At 37.3% G+C, this 14927-nt stretch overlaps 1 protein-coding gene across 1 annotated transcript in view; it reads right to left on the reverse strand.

The window, feature by feature from the left end:
* Positions 1-14927, reverse strand: part of ME1 (malic enzyme 1) — a 179357-nt gene that overhangs the window by 17966 nt on the left and 146464 nt on the right. The window contains exon 9 of the mRNA XM_032858030.1: positions 13094-13207. Coding sequence (XP_032713921.1) covers positions 13094-13207 — 114 coding nt within the window. The remainder of the gene's footprint in view (positions 1-13093; positions 13208-14927) is intronic.

Consider the following 14927-nt stretch of genomic DNA (forward strand, 5'->3'; position numbering starts at 1 on the left):
TTAATTCTACAGACATTTGTGAGAAACCAGCAATGGTTTGTAACCATTTGTGCCCAAATGGTTTGTAACCAGTAACAAATGGCAATGTGCAATGTCATTTAAATATCATTTACTAAACATTACTTGTGTTAAATAACAGTCTCTTAGAATGCAGAGCTGGCTTCAGCCACAGTACTTCCAAATTGTGTACCATTGAGTAAAAATAGAACTTGATGCCGTATTTATACCATAGTTTGATTTTTCTGAACAAGAATTAGCTTTGCATATTTTTATCTTAATGTTTTGTTTACAAATGTGTCATGTATTATATCTAGGAAACATCTGGTTATAATTTTCTAGCTGCAAATTTTTAGGATTTTGACTTAAAATAATAAAGCCCCGCCTAATGTTACATGGAGCTTTAAGACTTACAAGTTGTTGTCATGTATTTCATATGACCCCCTCAACAATTTTAAGAAGCAGGGCAACTACAGGGCGCCTGGGTGGCTTGGTCAGTTGAGAGTCAGACTCTTGACTTTGGCTCAGGTCATGATCTCAGGGTCGTGAGATGGAGCACCTTCTGGGCTCCGCGCTCAGTGGGGAGTCTGCTTGGGATTCTTTCCCTTTGCCGCCGCCCCCACCCCAGCCCTGCCTCTGCCTTGCTTGCAGCCATGTGCACTCTCACTCTCTCTCTCTCAAATAAATAAATCTTGAAGGAAAAAAAAAAAGGAAGAAGTAGGGCAAGTAATTAGAGTCATTTTATATGAGGAGACAGAGGCTCTGAGATGTTAAGGGACTTGCCCAGGGCAGATGCTGAAACTCAGTCTTTCCAATAATACATATAGCACAGTATAGTCCTGGAGAAAAAGCTTTACAAATGGTATGTTTGTTTTGGTACATCTGTTCTTAAATGGATATGTCCGATTACTTATAAATTGTTACCCCTGAAGATGGTACAAATTTCTTGTTTTGAAAGGTTATGACCATTTTATTTCTGTTTTTAAAGATTTATTTATTTTAGAGAGAGAGTGTGTGTGTGAGCAGGGGGAGGGGCAGAGGGAAGAGGCAGAAAGAGAAGCAGACTCCCCACTGAGGGGCCCCCATACGGATCCCACACCCTGAGGATCATAACCTGAGCCGAAATGAAGAGCTGGATGCTTAACTAACTGAGCCCCCCAGATGCCCTTATTTCTGTTTTTTAAAATACACGTGGAGTCTGCTTGGGATTCTTTCCCACTTCTTCTCCCTCAACCTTTGCCCCTCCCCCTGCACATTCTCCCTCCCTACAATAAATAAATTTTTAGAATCTTAAAAAAAAAAGTACTTAGGATTATGCCAGGTTTTACTGTGTGTGTGTGTGTGTGTGTGTGTGTGCGTGTACCAGTTTTTAACAAGAGCTCAATGTTAGTTGCAGTCATAATTAAAATTATTGCGAAGATAATATTTTATTTTGTGTGTATGTCATTTTTTTTCTAATATATTCATTCATCTATTTATGGACACTTGGGTTGCTTCCTGTCTTGGCTACTGTAAATAACACTGCAGTGAACATGGGCATACAGGTATCTTTTCTAGTTAGTGTTAAGATTATTTTTCAGTGTCTCAGAAGAAAATGTTAGATAAATAACCTCTTAGAACTAAGAAATGACTAATGGTGATAACTATAAGAAATGTACCAAAGTTATAGCTGTTGGAATTATGACTTTTGTTCTTCTTCACAGTAATTTTAATCATTATGTTATATACCTGAAACTGACACAAAATGATACGTCAATTATATATCAATAAAAAAACTTACTTCATTCAGAACAAAATTTGAAGCTTACTGTTTCATATTCACTTGAGAGAACATTCTAGTCTCCAGTAATATTAAATTGAGTACAGTTAGGTCACATTCATTCATCTTGTTCATTAAGAAAAAGTCAAAAGCATCAAGTAAATTCAGTTTCCACTTTTATTAGGAAGCATCAAATTGTTCAGTAAAACCTATTATCATAGGCTTTTCAGAATTAGTCGTAGGTCCAACAACCAATAGGTTATGCAAACCTAGACTGATTTCATGAGTAAACACTAAATATTCTCAGTTTTTCTTTTGTACTTATGAGATGTGATTTTTTATTTTTTTTTATTTTTATTTTTTTATTTATTTGACAGAGAGATCATAGGCAGGCAGAGAGGCAGGCAGAGAGGAGGAAGCAAGCTCCCTGCTGAGCAGAGAGCCCGATGCGGAACTCGATCCCAGGACCCTGAGATCATGACCTGAGCCGAAGGCAGAGGCTTAACCCACTGAGCCACCCAGGCGCCCCAAGACGTGATTTTTTTTTTAAATTCCCTTTTAATAATATAAAGAAATGTATGACAGTACTGAAATCTTTACAACTCTCACCAAATTGCAGGGAGGGGCTACCTGGTGCTCTTATCCTCATCTCTCTTAGCTTCTCAGCCAGGAAATCTATTTCATTTACATATCTCAATTACAGAGATTAATTCAATATTATCCTAATATATAAACAAAGTCCAGGTTTAATGATAATTTATTAGTCACAAATAAAAAAAAAAAAAAACAGGCATTTGGGAGTACCTCAGAACTCCCTCCAAATATTTTGATAATTCAGACTTTGACTCAGGTCCCAATTCCTCATCATCCATTTCCTGTGTCAGTGTTCTTTGCACTGTAACTTGACAGTTCCTTCCACAAAAGGCAGTTATACTTTCCAAGCCCTGGTCTTTGGACTTGAATATGCAATTTCTTTGGTCAATAAAATGGATGCTGAAATGAGAGTGTGCCAATTCCAAGCTTAGGCCTTAAGAGTAATTGTTGTTTCTGCTTATTCTCTCATGCCTTTGCTATTTGTGCTTTAAAAGTATGTCACCTGGCTAGCTGTCTGGTTCATCGAGGATGAAAACCTTGTGAAAAAGACCTGCACCCAACATATGACTTAGAGCCACCCGGCCAACGTTATCAGAGCTACTCCACCTAGCCCTTAGGTATGTGAGAAATAAATCCTTATTGTTGCATGTCACTGAGATTTTGTGGCTTTTGATAACTCAGCAATAGCTGAGTGAGACAGGGGATAATTTTTTTGGATTCAGGGGATAGTTTTAACTTCAACTATACATTCCATCATTTTTTTTTACTCATTGTTCTTATCTGTTGTTTTGGGGATAAGAGGTTCCTTTTGCTGAAATGATTTAATTAAAGTAATGCTTTTACAATCTATCTGTACCTCAATGCTCTTATTACTGCTTACTTATTTGGCCAAGAAAATAATCTTGGGGGCACCCGGGTGGCTCAGTTGTTAGGCATCTGCCTTTGGTGCAGGTCCTGATCCCAGGGTCTTGGGATCCAGCCCTGCATCAGGCTCCTTTCACCGCAGGAAGCCTGCTTTCCCTCTCCCACTCCCCTTGCTTGTGTTCCTGCTCTCGTTATCTCTCTGTCAAATAAATGAATAAAATCTTTTAAAAAAAAATCTTGCATTATTGGAAAAGAAAGAAAAATTCTGGTCTTGGATAGGAATAAGAACTTGGAACCATTTGAGAGTTATAGTATTTAAACTAAATTATTTCTGAACTATTTCTGGAAATAGTATAAGCTAAAATTCATGACTATTTTTGTTCTCACAACAATGAAATTTCTAGGACAGATACTAAATGAAGTTGCAGCTTGGGGAGACATATTTCCGGGGAATAATAACTTTTAGCTTCCAGCATTCTAAACTAAACACAATGTGTTTTGGGTTATTGCTCTTTCCCAGAAATGCATATACTCAATTTCAAGTATAAAGGCAAGAACTTAGACTAACATCTACCCGAGGCTAAACATGGCAAATGCTATAGAACTCCACATTGTTTCTAGCATGGTTCCTGCACACCTGAGGCTAAAGGGCTAAATGAGATCTTGCAGCTAGAGCTTCTACTTTCAACACAGCGGTCACCAAGCTGAGGTACCTTCAAAGGACCTTGAGGGAGACATGCACATCATGAAGCAGTGGCCATATGGCTCTTCCCCAAGCCTGTGGTAGTGCTTGTTGGTTTTCAGCAAAAGCAGGAGTCTCTAGTGTTTAGCCCAACACCCACATTTGAGGCCCAAGTAATGGTGGTGGTAGCGGCCACCATATCTGGCAGGTTTCTTGTTTTGGCAGAGACTGATTCTCCAGCCTGCAGTTAACAGCAGTTTCCTCACTAATGCAGATACGCATTACAGCCATTCCTGAACTCAGAGCCCTGTGTCTACTTCTTCTTTAGTTTTCCTTAAAGATTTTACTGATTTACTTGAGAGAGAGAGCAAATGAGTGGGGGGCGAGGGGGAGGAGAAGCAGGCTTCCTGCTGAGCAGGAATCCCAACTTGAGGCTCAGTCCCAAGGTGCTGGGATCATGACCTGAGCTGAAAGCAGACACTTAATGGACTGAGCCACCCAGGCACCCCATGTGTCTACTTCTTCTAGGTTTAGAGATTTGTATTTCACAATGTTTTTATGGACAAGGGAACTTTAATGTGTGCTATGTTCTCTAACAGAAAAGGATCTCAGGATAATTATTCAAAGTACTCCAAACTGGCTAAAGTCACCTCAACACAATGTTATGTAATCTTCAGAGCTGCTGGGAAAATGCATAACTCGTAGAGAAGACAGTGTATCACAGGGTTTGCCTACTGGTCTTTTCTGTTTTCCACCTGACAAAATGTAAGCATTATGCAAATATAATTCAATAAATTTACTATAGTATCTGAAAATGTCATATTACTTTTTCTTTTAAGATTTTATTTTTAAGTAATTTCTACCTCCATTGTGGGGTTCGAACTTACAAACCCTAGATCAAAAGTCACATTCTCCACTGACTGAGCCAGCCAGGCACCCCCTGAAAAGGTCATACCAATTTTATATCCAAATCCTGAAACCCTTTTCATCTACGGTAGAGAATCCTAATTGTCCACCAATAGTCATGCTCTCCTTTTTAAATTTTTTTTTTAAGTTCTATTTTTGTAATCTCTACTCAGTATGGGGCTCAAATTTACAACCCTAAGATCAAGAGTTGCATGCTATTCTGACTGAGCCAGCCAGGTACCTCATGTTCTCCTGTTGTTGTTGTTGTTGTTGTTTTAATTATATTATTGTGAAAACACAATATGAAATCTTAAATTTTTAGGTGTACAATCTCTCTTTATTTATATACTTATTATTTATTTATTTATTTATTTATTTTTATTTATTTGACAGACAGAGGTCACAAATAGGCAGAGAGGCAGGCAGAGAGAGAGGAGGAAGCAGGCTCCCTGCTGAGCAGAAAGCCCGATGTGGGGTTCGATCCCAGGACCCTGAGATCATGACCCTAGCCGAAGGCAGAGGCATTAACCCCCTGAGCCACCCAGGCGCCCCTACAATCTCTCTTTAAAAAAAAAAACAACTTGTGACGCCTGGGTGGCTCGGTGGCTTAAGCGGCTGCCTTCAGCTCAGGTCATGATCCCAGCGTCCTGGGATCGAGTCCCACGTCAGGCTCCTTGCTCGGCACGGAGCCTGCTTCTCCCTCTGCCTCTAGCCTGCCCCTCTGTCTGCCTGTGCTCATGCTCTGTCTCTCTCTCTCTAACAAATAAATAAAATCTTTAAAAAAAAAAAACCCACAACTTTTTTTCATTCACTCCTTTTTGATAATAAAACTTCCCAGTTTTAGCCAATCACATTACTACCCAGGTGGATACTCTTTCCTAGACTCCTTGCAGCCTAGAGTGGCATGAGACTTTCTCTGGTCAAAAGGACGGAGTCAAAGTGATGTGTACAACTTCTGACCCAGTTACCCCGTCCCCATCCCTACCCTCCCAATCCCTGCCCCATCCATTCCCCACCCTCTCTCCCTGGCTGGCCGGAACAGTGAGACCTGGAAAGCTTCTCTGTACCCAGGGATAGATGATAGACACACAGATGCCCCTTTTCTGCCTACCTCCATACTATTAAGTGACAAAGAGATAAACTTTAACTTAAGTTGCCATATTTTGGGGTCTCCTTGTATAACAATTTAACTTAAAATCTAACCAATCCGGGACCTTTAGGCTAGTAGTCTCTTCATTTCATATCTGAAAACAGCACATATACAATCAGGAAGAAACTGCCTTGACAAACCCTTATCTTCTGGGAAGGCCAATGAGCAAAACATTAAAATCAAGAAATTTTTCAGATTCATAGCAAAGTAAATTCTACCACTTCGCTATACTTAAACAATTGTTGTTTTTTATTCCCAAATTCTTGCTCACTGTAATTTAATACAATTCCTTTTTTTTCAATTTTGTATCATTGGCTGTAAATAATCTTTTGTGTAGGGGCGGCACTGGGTGGCTCAGGCTGTTAAGCATCTAACTCTTGGTTTCAGCTTTGGTGATGGTTTCAGGGTCCTGTTGTTGAGCCCACCACTGAACTCTGATGCTCAGTATGGAGCCTACTTGTCCCTTTCCCTTTGCTCCTCCCCTCACTTGTGCTCTCCCTCCCTCCTTCTCTCTCTCCCTCAAATATATAAATAAAATCTTTTAAAAAATAACATTTTGTATATTTGAAAACAGATACTGAATCACACTGTCTCCTTTCCCAAGGGAGGAACCCTGATGTTTTTAATCTACTTTTCTACTTGAACCCATCTCTCTTCCCTATCATATTTAGTGGCTCAACTGAACTCTCATATGCTCTTGTTCCCCTCTGTATACCATAGAACTGAAAACTGCACTGGAATAACCAATGTTGAATATGGTCAAGGAAGACCACACTTCCTAGATCTGGCTTTAAATGTTCTGTTATTGCATTGTACTATCATGTTTTCTTCTTTAATAGCAGTACAATATGATCAATCTTCCCCTGTGGTTTACTTCAAGTAGAAAGGAGAAACCCCATAAAAAGGATGGTAAGGGAAAGGAACATCTGGAAGATTTCCAGAACTATCAATAGAATAGGAATAGGAAAGACTAAAAACGAGGAAAACACGCCACTGCTTTGTTTATTTTAAAAAGTGCTTAGGCTAGCCAAACAGTAAGATTCCACACAATCCACGGAAAAATGGCCTGGCCCAAAGCATGAGGTAGAAGAATCAAGAGAAGAATCACAGTGAAGGCTTGCTGAGAGCATCTGGTGTTCCCAGTCTGAGAAAACAACCAGTTCTTGACCATTCAACTACTGACAAACTACATGACAAGGCGAATACATCCACACTGCTTCTGGTATACAGTTTAAAATAAATTCACATATGATCTAAAAATGGAAATCCATTCATTTTCATTGATTGCTATCAATACAGTATTAATTTGTGATAAATTTTATTGGCTAGGGACATGAATAAATCACTAGTAGCAGAATGCATTCTAATAGCCAACAGCAAATAAATTTACTTTACTCCTGAATTTTCATGAATTATTCATTTTATTCATGAAATAATCCAATTTTCATGAATTATTCCTATTCATGACTATCTCATGATATTCAGAAAAGTAAATAAAAGCTCTTCAGTGAGACACAGAAAAGTGCCATCCACAAATGCTAGAGAGAAAACATGGGACTAAGGCTCCGGATCACAGCCCCAGACTCTTCCCTTCACGCATGACCTAGGGCATGTCCTTTGAGACTTCCATGGATGTTGATTTCTCCATCTATAGAAACAGTTTGGATTAGTGGTGAGGACAGTGTGATGAAAGTGAGCCAGATCTGAACCTTCCAGAGCACCAGACTCACCTCAGGAAAGAGATTCCTGAGCCCTGCTTTCAGATATTCTAATTTAAGTCCAGGAGGAGGCTCTAGAATCTGTGAATATTTTTTTTTTAAGCCTCCCAGGTGACTAAGATGATGATCAGTTTTGAGAATCACTGCACCAACTGATTTATCAGATTTCTACCAGATGCATTTTAAAAAGATACGTGATATATTTTCAAAAACATACAAAATGCTTTTTCTTTTACTAAAGAAGAAAAGCTGTAGAACAACCAATTATTATTCACAGATTTCTAGTACTGCTTTGTTTGACTGACAACTTTACATACAATGAAAAATATTTAGTGAGGTTTATTATCTCCTGAATTTCCTGGAATGAGAAGCAAATCACAAAGATGGATAACCGTTGTATGAAAGGCAAAGGTGTATGATTTCAGCAAGAACACTTTGCTTTCTGAATCACAGCAACAGCACAGACAGCTCCCAGCCAGCCGAAGCCAGATGTTGACCAGAAGACATCTACCCAGTAAGAAACACAGATTACCCACAGTCTCTTCCCCAAAGGCTTGATTCTTTCTGGTGGCTTAGGAAGGCCAGGAATCATGAAATGGAATACAAGCACTACTGAAAGCCTCTACTTGCCAAAAACAGAAGAATCAAAAGACAAAAAGCAAGGTCTCTCAAGTAACTGCTGTACCATTTTCAAAGTCTATTTGAAGAGCTGGTTTAGATGAAGAAAATACTGGAATGGGACGTCTAGGTCTGGCAGTATTAAGGCAACTGCCTACACCTTCAGACTTCTATTTTCCACACCAATGGCTCATTTTCCTCCTCCTTTCAAAATCTGATTTGGAGTTCATATTCTTTATGCTACTCCTGTCTGTTGGATATGGACATAGAAGATTTCTTGTCTATTCATCCCACTTCCAGGATCCCTTACTGAAACACTTTTTGCCTTCTTTTGGCAAAGTGAACATGGGCATTTCTTATTATAGAAATCCCAAATCCTGTGTGTGTGTTTTTAAAGAGTCTTTAATTATACCAAATGTATTATGGATAGCTGAGATTTTTTTTTTTTTTTGAGTGTTATTATTTCTTCAATCTCCCCTACCCCTTATTTTGTGCTGATTCTTAGGAGAGGAGAGAAGATATAGCTAACCATACTGAATTACTACCTTTTTCAAAAGCACAGATGTCCTGCTGTGGGTGGAAAGGATTTGGGGTTAGCATTTCATGGCCCAGGATAGATAGAAAAAATTAACTATGGATTGTTACTGATAAATATTTATACCTTCCTACACGCAGGCACTAGAAGACTTCTTCCACAAGGGTTTTCGTTTGCTTTCTCTTAGAATCCATGCCTGTTTGGATATTTTGCCCCATTGCACTGGCCAGTTCTGCTGTCAGGTGATCAGTTTATCAGAGTTTAACTGGGCCCCTCTATGCATCTGTAGACAGGGCCCTCCTTGCAGACTGCCAATGCCATTTCACTGCCAGAATAATTATCACCTGGTCTGATGATGATAGAACTCCATAAATGAGGCAACCACACAGTATACTTTTTAGTTTCTGGTTTTATGTCTTTAAAAAGTGAAGGAGTTTACTATATGTTATGTATTATAAACAATTACATGACAGGTAAATAAAATGAATAAAATGATTCTTATTGGTTTTCAGGAGAGGTCGTGAAAGTACTAAGTATAAAGGACAACAAACAAAAAATCATGTATATCTGAAAGCAAGATTACACTAATTTACAAGTTATCCTCAGACTTACCAGTTCTGTAACAAAAATCAACATAATAATTTTGACTTTTTAAAAACTTGAAAGAAAAAGTGGTTAATTGAAGCTTCATGCTTCTTTTATATTAAATAGCGCATAAGCTGTTAAATGTATAACAATCTCTTAAAATGTAACTTTATCTTGGCAAGCAGAATACATGCAGTTCTTTATTTTGGCAAGTAAAAGGCATGAGGTAAGAGTGACTGATTAGGTCTAGGCAACAAACTTCACAGTTATTCTAAGTATTGTAATCCACAGAATTTGGAGTCTCACTTCAGTAAATCTATACTAAAATTATTTGAGATGCTAAAATCTGTATATTTTCTATAAAGACTTCACATAAAAATGTCATTAGAAATCACAAAAGAAATCCACAGTCACAGACTTCCACTTTTTTTTTTAGATATTTACATGTATTACATCCCTAAATATAATGTAATTTGTATATCTTTTTTTCCATGGCTCCAACTTTTTACGTGCAGATATTCCCAAAATCTCTATCTGCAGAAGCCGAGACCCTTATCCTGAGTGTCTGTCTTATACCTCTGATTGCTAAGGGGACATCTCCATGAGATCTGCAAAGGTAACTTTAACTTGCTATGTCCAAGCCGAATTACATTATCTTTCTCTTAAACATGATCTCTTCGTTATTCCTTTTCTACAGTAGTGGCCACATTGTTTATCCAGACACCCAAGGAGTCCTGCTAGGTTCCTGCCTATACCACCCTACCCTATTCCTCCCTCCATATTTAGTGGTTACTAAGTATGCCAGTCCTGTTTACTAAACATCTACTGAATAAAATGTCTTTCACTCACCCCCCATAATTACTGCTTTATTTCAGGCACCAATGAATTTTTATTACTACAACAGCTTTGTAACTAGTTTCCTTTACTCTGTTTTCCCTCATTTCAATCCATCCTCCACAATGCCTAGAGTGACAAGTCACTAACCCTCTCTGCATAAGTTTCTTCAATTGTCCATTGTCAGGATTTAGAAGAGCCTTTGTCACTGGTCAGTCATCTGCTTCCTTTCAAATATAAGCCCTAAATGTCATTTATAGTGAAATATCCTCTTTAGCAAATACTCTTCCTCTGCCTGGAAGGCCACTCATCAATCAATTCATTTATTAACAAAATATTTATTGCCAATTATGTGCTAGACACTATGCAAGGCTTTGAAGACACAGAGAGATGAAAGACATGATCACAGGTTCAGCCAAGATCTCCTAGTGAAATTTCCATAATACTTCCCTTGTCTCACTTTCAGATAGGAGACATTTAAGACATCTGTGGAGACTCAAGAACTCCTAACTCTTCCTTTCAAACTGAGGTGAAGAAACACCTTTTCTAGGAACCCTCCTCCGCAGGCCCATTCTTCTCATCAGTGCAGCTGGGAACTTCATTTCCAGGGCACCCCTGGTAGCAAGAACGTATTTCTATAACACTTTCATATAGAGACATAACTTTCAGCTTGATTTTTTCCCACTAGTCTGTGAGCCTCCTGAGATCAAGGGATTTACTGAGTCCTGGAGTCTAGTACGATGCCTAACCAAGAGGAAATTTCATTCAGCAAATCTCATTTCATGATCATGATATAAGTTGTGTGCCCAAAATGTATATCTTTTTCTATTTATGCTGATTCTTCAAAGCTATAGCAGTTTTTAAGCCAAAAAATTTTAAACTTTATGTTTTTCTTATATTATAAAAAATTACATTTCAAGTTAATAAAATTAATAAAATGATTATTATTTGATTCTCAGGAGATATTGTAAAAGTACTTCCTGTCTTATCTTACTTTCTTATACTCACTTGCCACAAAAAGTTATACATACACTATTAAGGCAAAATTTGTCTATATTAGTTTAAAACTTTTTTTCTAGCTGTAAAAGAACATAATTGCTTAGGAGAATTTGGAATATACAGAAAGGCATTAAAAATAATATGTTTTAAGCTAATACATATTATATACATTTACTTTCATAATTTTATATGCAACTCAATGTTTTTTAGATTTATTATTTATTAGAGAGAGAGAGAGAGAGTGAGTGTACATGCATGCAAGCAGAGGTAGGGAAGGAGCAAAGGAAGAGGGAGAGACAGAATCTGAAGCAGACTCCCCACTGAGCATGGAGACTGACATGGGGCTCAATCCCTGAGATTTGACCTAAGCTGAAATCGAGAGACAGCTGCTTAACCACCTGAGCCAGGCAATAGACCCCACAACTCATTTTTTAAAATATAAAATAATAACATATAACATGGCGTTTTCCTTCTTTCATCTAACATTATATTGGTAAGTCTTTAATGTCATAGTTCTTTTAAAAAAAGTATGTATATGTATATGTAATGGAATATTACTCAGCCATTAGAAAGGATGAAATCTTACCATTTGCAGCAACATGGATGGAGCTAAACAGTTATTATGCTAAGTGAAATAAGTAAGCTGGAGAAAGACAAATACCACATGATTTCACTCGTGTGTGGAATTTAAGAAACAAAAAGAGAGAAATTTAAGGAGAAAAAAAGAGAGACAGAGAAGCAAAGCAAGAAAGAGACTCTTAACTACAGAGAACAAAGTGATGGTTACTGCAGGGGAGGTTGGTGAGGGATGGGTGATATGGATAATGGGGATTCAGGAGTGTACTTATGATGAGTAACAGGTGTATGTAAGTGTTGAATCACTACATTGTACATACAAAACTACTATTACATTGAGTGTTAACTAACTAGAGTTTAAATGAAAACTTCAAAAAATGAAAAGAACTAAAACATAAAACATTGTGTATTTCTCTATCTCTATAAAATATATTCTTACAATGGAAACTATTGGCTCAGAAACATAAACTTTTAAAGGTTTTGGATACACAAAAGCCAGTTTTCCAGAAAGTTTGTATACTTTCACATTTGCTTCTATACTAAATTCCAGAAGTCTATGCTGATCACTGGTTATTTTACAAATTCACCTTCAGGTAGCAAGGGAATTCACGAGTTTTTTTTCTGGCAGTTTAGGGAAGAGCACTTAATGTGCAGTAATATTAATGCCTTATAACTAGAAGTAATATTAATGTATAAGTAATATGAATTCCATATAACTATGTAGCAATATGGTCAACCTACCTAGTCTTACTTGGTTCTCACAATAACCTAGGAAGTAGGTCCTGTTATCTTTATTAGAACTGGGAAACAACCTTGTAGTTAACACTGAACAGCCCATTTATTAAAATGGTTCTCAGAATTCCCATTCAAACCCTCAAGAATTTATTCCAGAGAAAGTAGCAGGCAAAAGAGTAGCTATTTCATCAGCTGTTCTTTTTTTTCCTAGCTAATGTGCAATTCGACAGATAGCCCTTAATAAAAGGAGCTAACCTAGGTGTTTCAGCATCAAACTGCCTCATCTGGAAACTAATTCAAATGCACTGACAACCTACAGAATTGTGAGGGGCCCCTGTACTTCACAGGCTGCTTCTGTAGCCGAGCCAGTCTTCTTTTTCAGAAGAGTATCAATATCATTGTATGACATGGTCATTCATGTATAATGGCTAGTCTTTTAACACAGTTGGGGTTAAGATGAGTGGAAGTAGTAGTGATCTTTGAGATGGGCACCCAGAATAGCACATTAATTTTTCTTCAGTTGGAAATGTCAAATTCTTACCTTAACTATTAATCCTTTTGAGTCAACCAACCATATCTTCTTCACGGCTTTCTCTTTTGGTAAACCTTCTTTTTGCATGGCCATTACAATCAGGTGTGCAATCCCTAAGGCAGCCTGAGAAGGACATTATGAAAACAAAACTTTGAAAAGTTGTTCCACATTATAACTTATCAAGAGTTATGTTTCCCTTCATTTTATCTTTGTTAATAAGAAAAAACAAAATGGCTTCACTGACTTAAACAGCTATATTCCTTCATTTATACTGGGAGCAAAGTATTTTTGTCACATTTTGGAGTAAGCTAATGAACAATTATTTACTCTTCTTATCACAACAGAACCACTATTATGTTGTTTGTTCTTTAGCTACAGATAAACCAGTGATATCCTTGACTGTCATTACTTTAATCCTGTTAATGCAATTAAGATTTGCTCCAATGAGAAAATATTGAGTTTAAAAGAATGGCCTGGTCAGCCTTGCTTATTGGACTGTATTGTTTATTGTTGGGCTCCAGCTCCTCTAATTGAATTTGAAGAATGAAGCCTGGTCATTTGGATGGGAACTTGACCAATTAGGCAACAGAATAAAACACATAAATTCTCTGTCCCCAAGCATTTATTTATTCTGTTAATTTGGACAAAGAAAGTACTGTGAAATCTCTTGCAAGATTAAAGGAATCAACTTCTTTGGTATTTGATAAATTTTGTAATAATCTGTGAACATCCAAAACCTTTTCAGGGACAAACAAGCATCTGTTTTGAATCATCCAACCATGAATACCTCTGCCCTGCTGAGTATCAAGAAGTGGCCTGTACCATTCATCAAAAACCCTTTGGAAATTCAAAGAATTTGAACTCAAATAAGTTGACTAAAAGTAAATACAGCATGTAACAGCCACACAAATAAAAAACTCAAAAACAAAAAAACAAAAAAGCAAACAAAAAAACCCCTCAAATTTTAATAAGATGTAATTTAGCCTTGATTTTTATTTTGATGTGAAAATGAGCTTGTACTTTACATTCTGAATACTTTGACATGCTTATATCTTGGCATTTAAGTTTTAGTTTTGTGTATTTCATTTTAAGAACAAGTAAAATCAAAACCAACACAATATACACAATTTCTACTAGTATAATACATTTAATCATATTCAATTTAAAAATCTGAAGCTTCTTATATAACCACAAAAGTATTTCTCCATTCATTACATTCTATAATTCTAAACAGATTTGGGCAGCTTTCTCACAAGAAGCTCAAACTCAATTGACATTTTAATTTCTATTTTAGGGGATGAATTATCACTGGAGTCTAGTTTTCTTCTTTCAAATGATTAACTCATAACAAAAGAGAACAAAAAAACAGCCCACTTTTGCCTCCCTGCCATCTCCTTCCAGCAATTGTAAATGTTTTGCTTCTTTTGCATGGGAACAATGCATAACAAGTCTCCAATTCAAATATATTTTTTTCTTAAAAACTCGTATGTAGTTATATATGTGCACACTGACTTGTGAGTCAAATTAAGAAAACCCTAAATAGGTGCCTCCGGAGGATACTAAAAGTGTCAGATATAATAGCTTAAATACTTCCAGCCTTTTTTTTTCTTTTAAGGTTTTATTTATTTATTTGACAGACAGAGATCACAAGTAGGCAGAGAGGCAGTCAGAGAGAGAGAGGGAGAAGCAGGCTCCCTGCCGAGCAGAGAGCCCAATGCGGGGCTCGATCCCAGGACCCTGAGATCATGACCTGAGCTGAAGGCAGAGGCTTAACCCACTGAGCCATCCAGGCGCCCCTACTTAAAGGCTTTTATACATAATCACAAAATGTAAACTTTTTGTT

This window comes from Lontra canadensis, unplaced genomic scaffold (assembly GCF_010015895.1).
Source record: "Lontra canadensis isolate GAN:19392208 unplaced genomic scaffold, GSC_riverotter_1.0 scaffold14, whole genome shotgun sequence".
NCBI lineage: Eukaryota > Metazoa > Chordata > Mammalia > Carnivora > Mustelidae > Lontra > Lontra canadensis.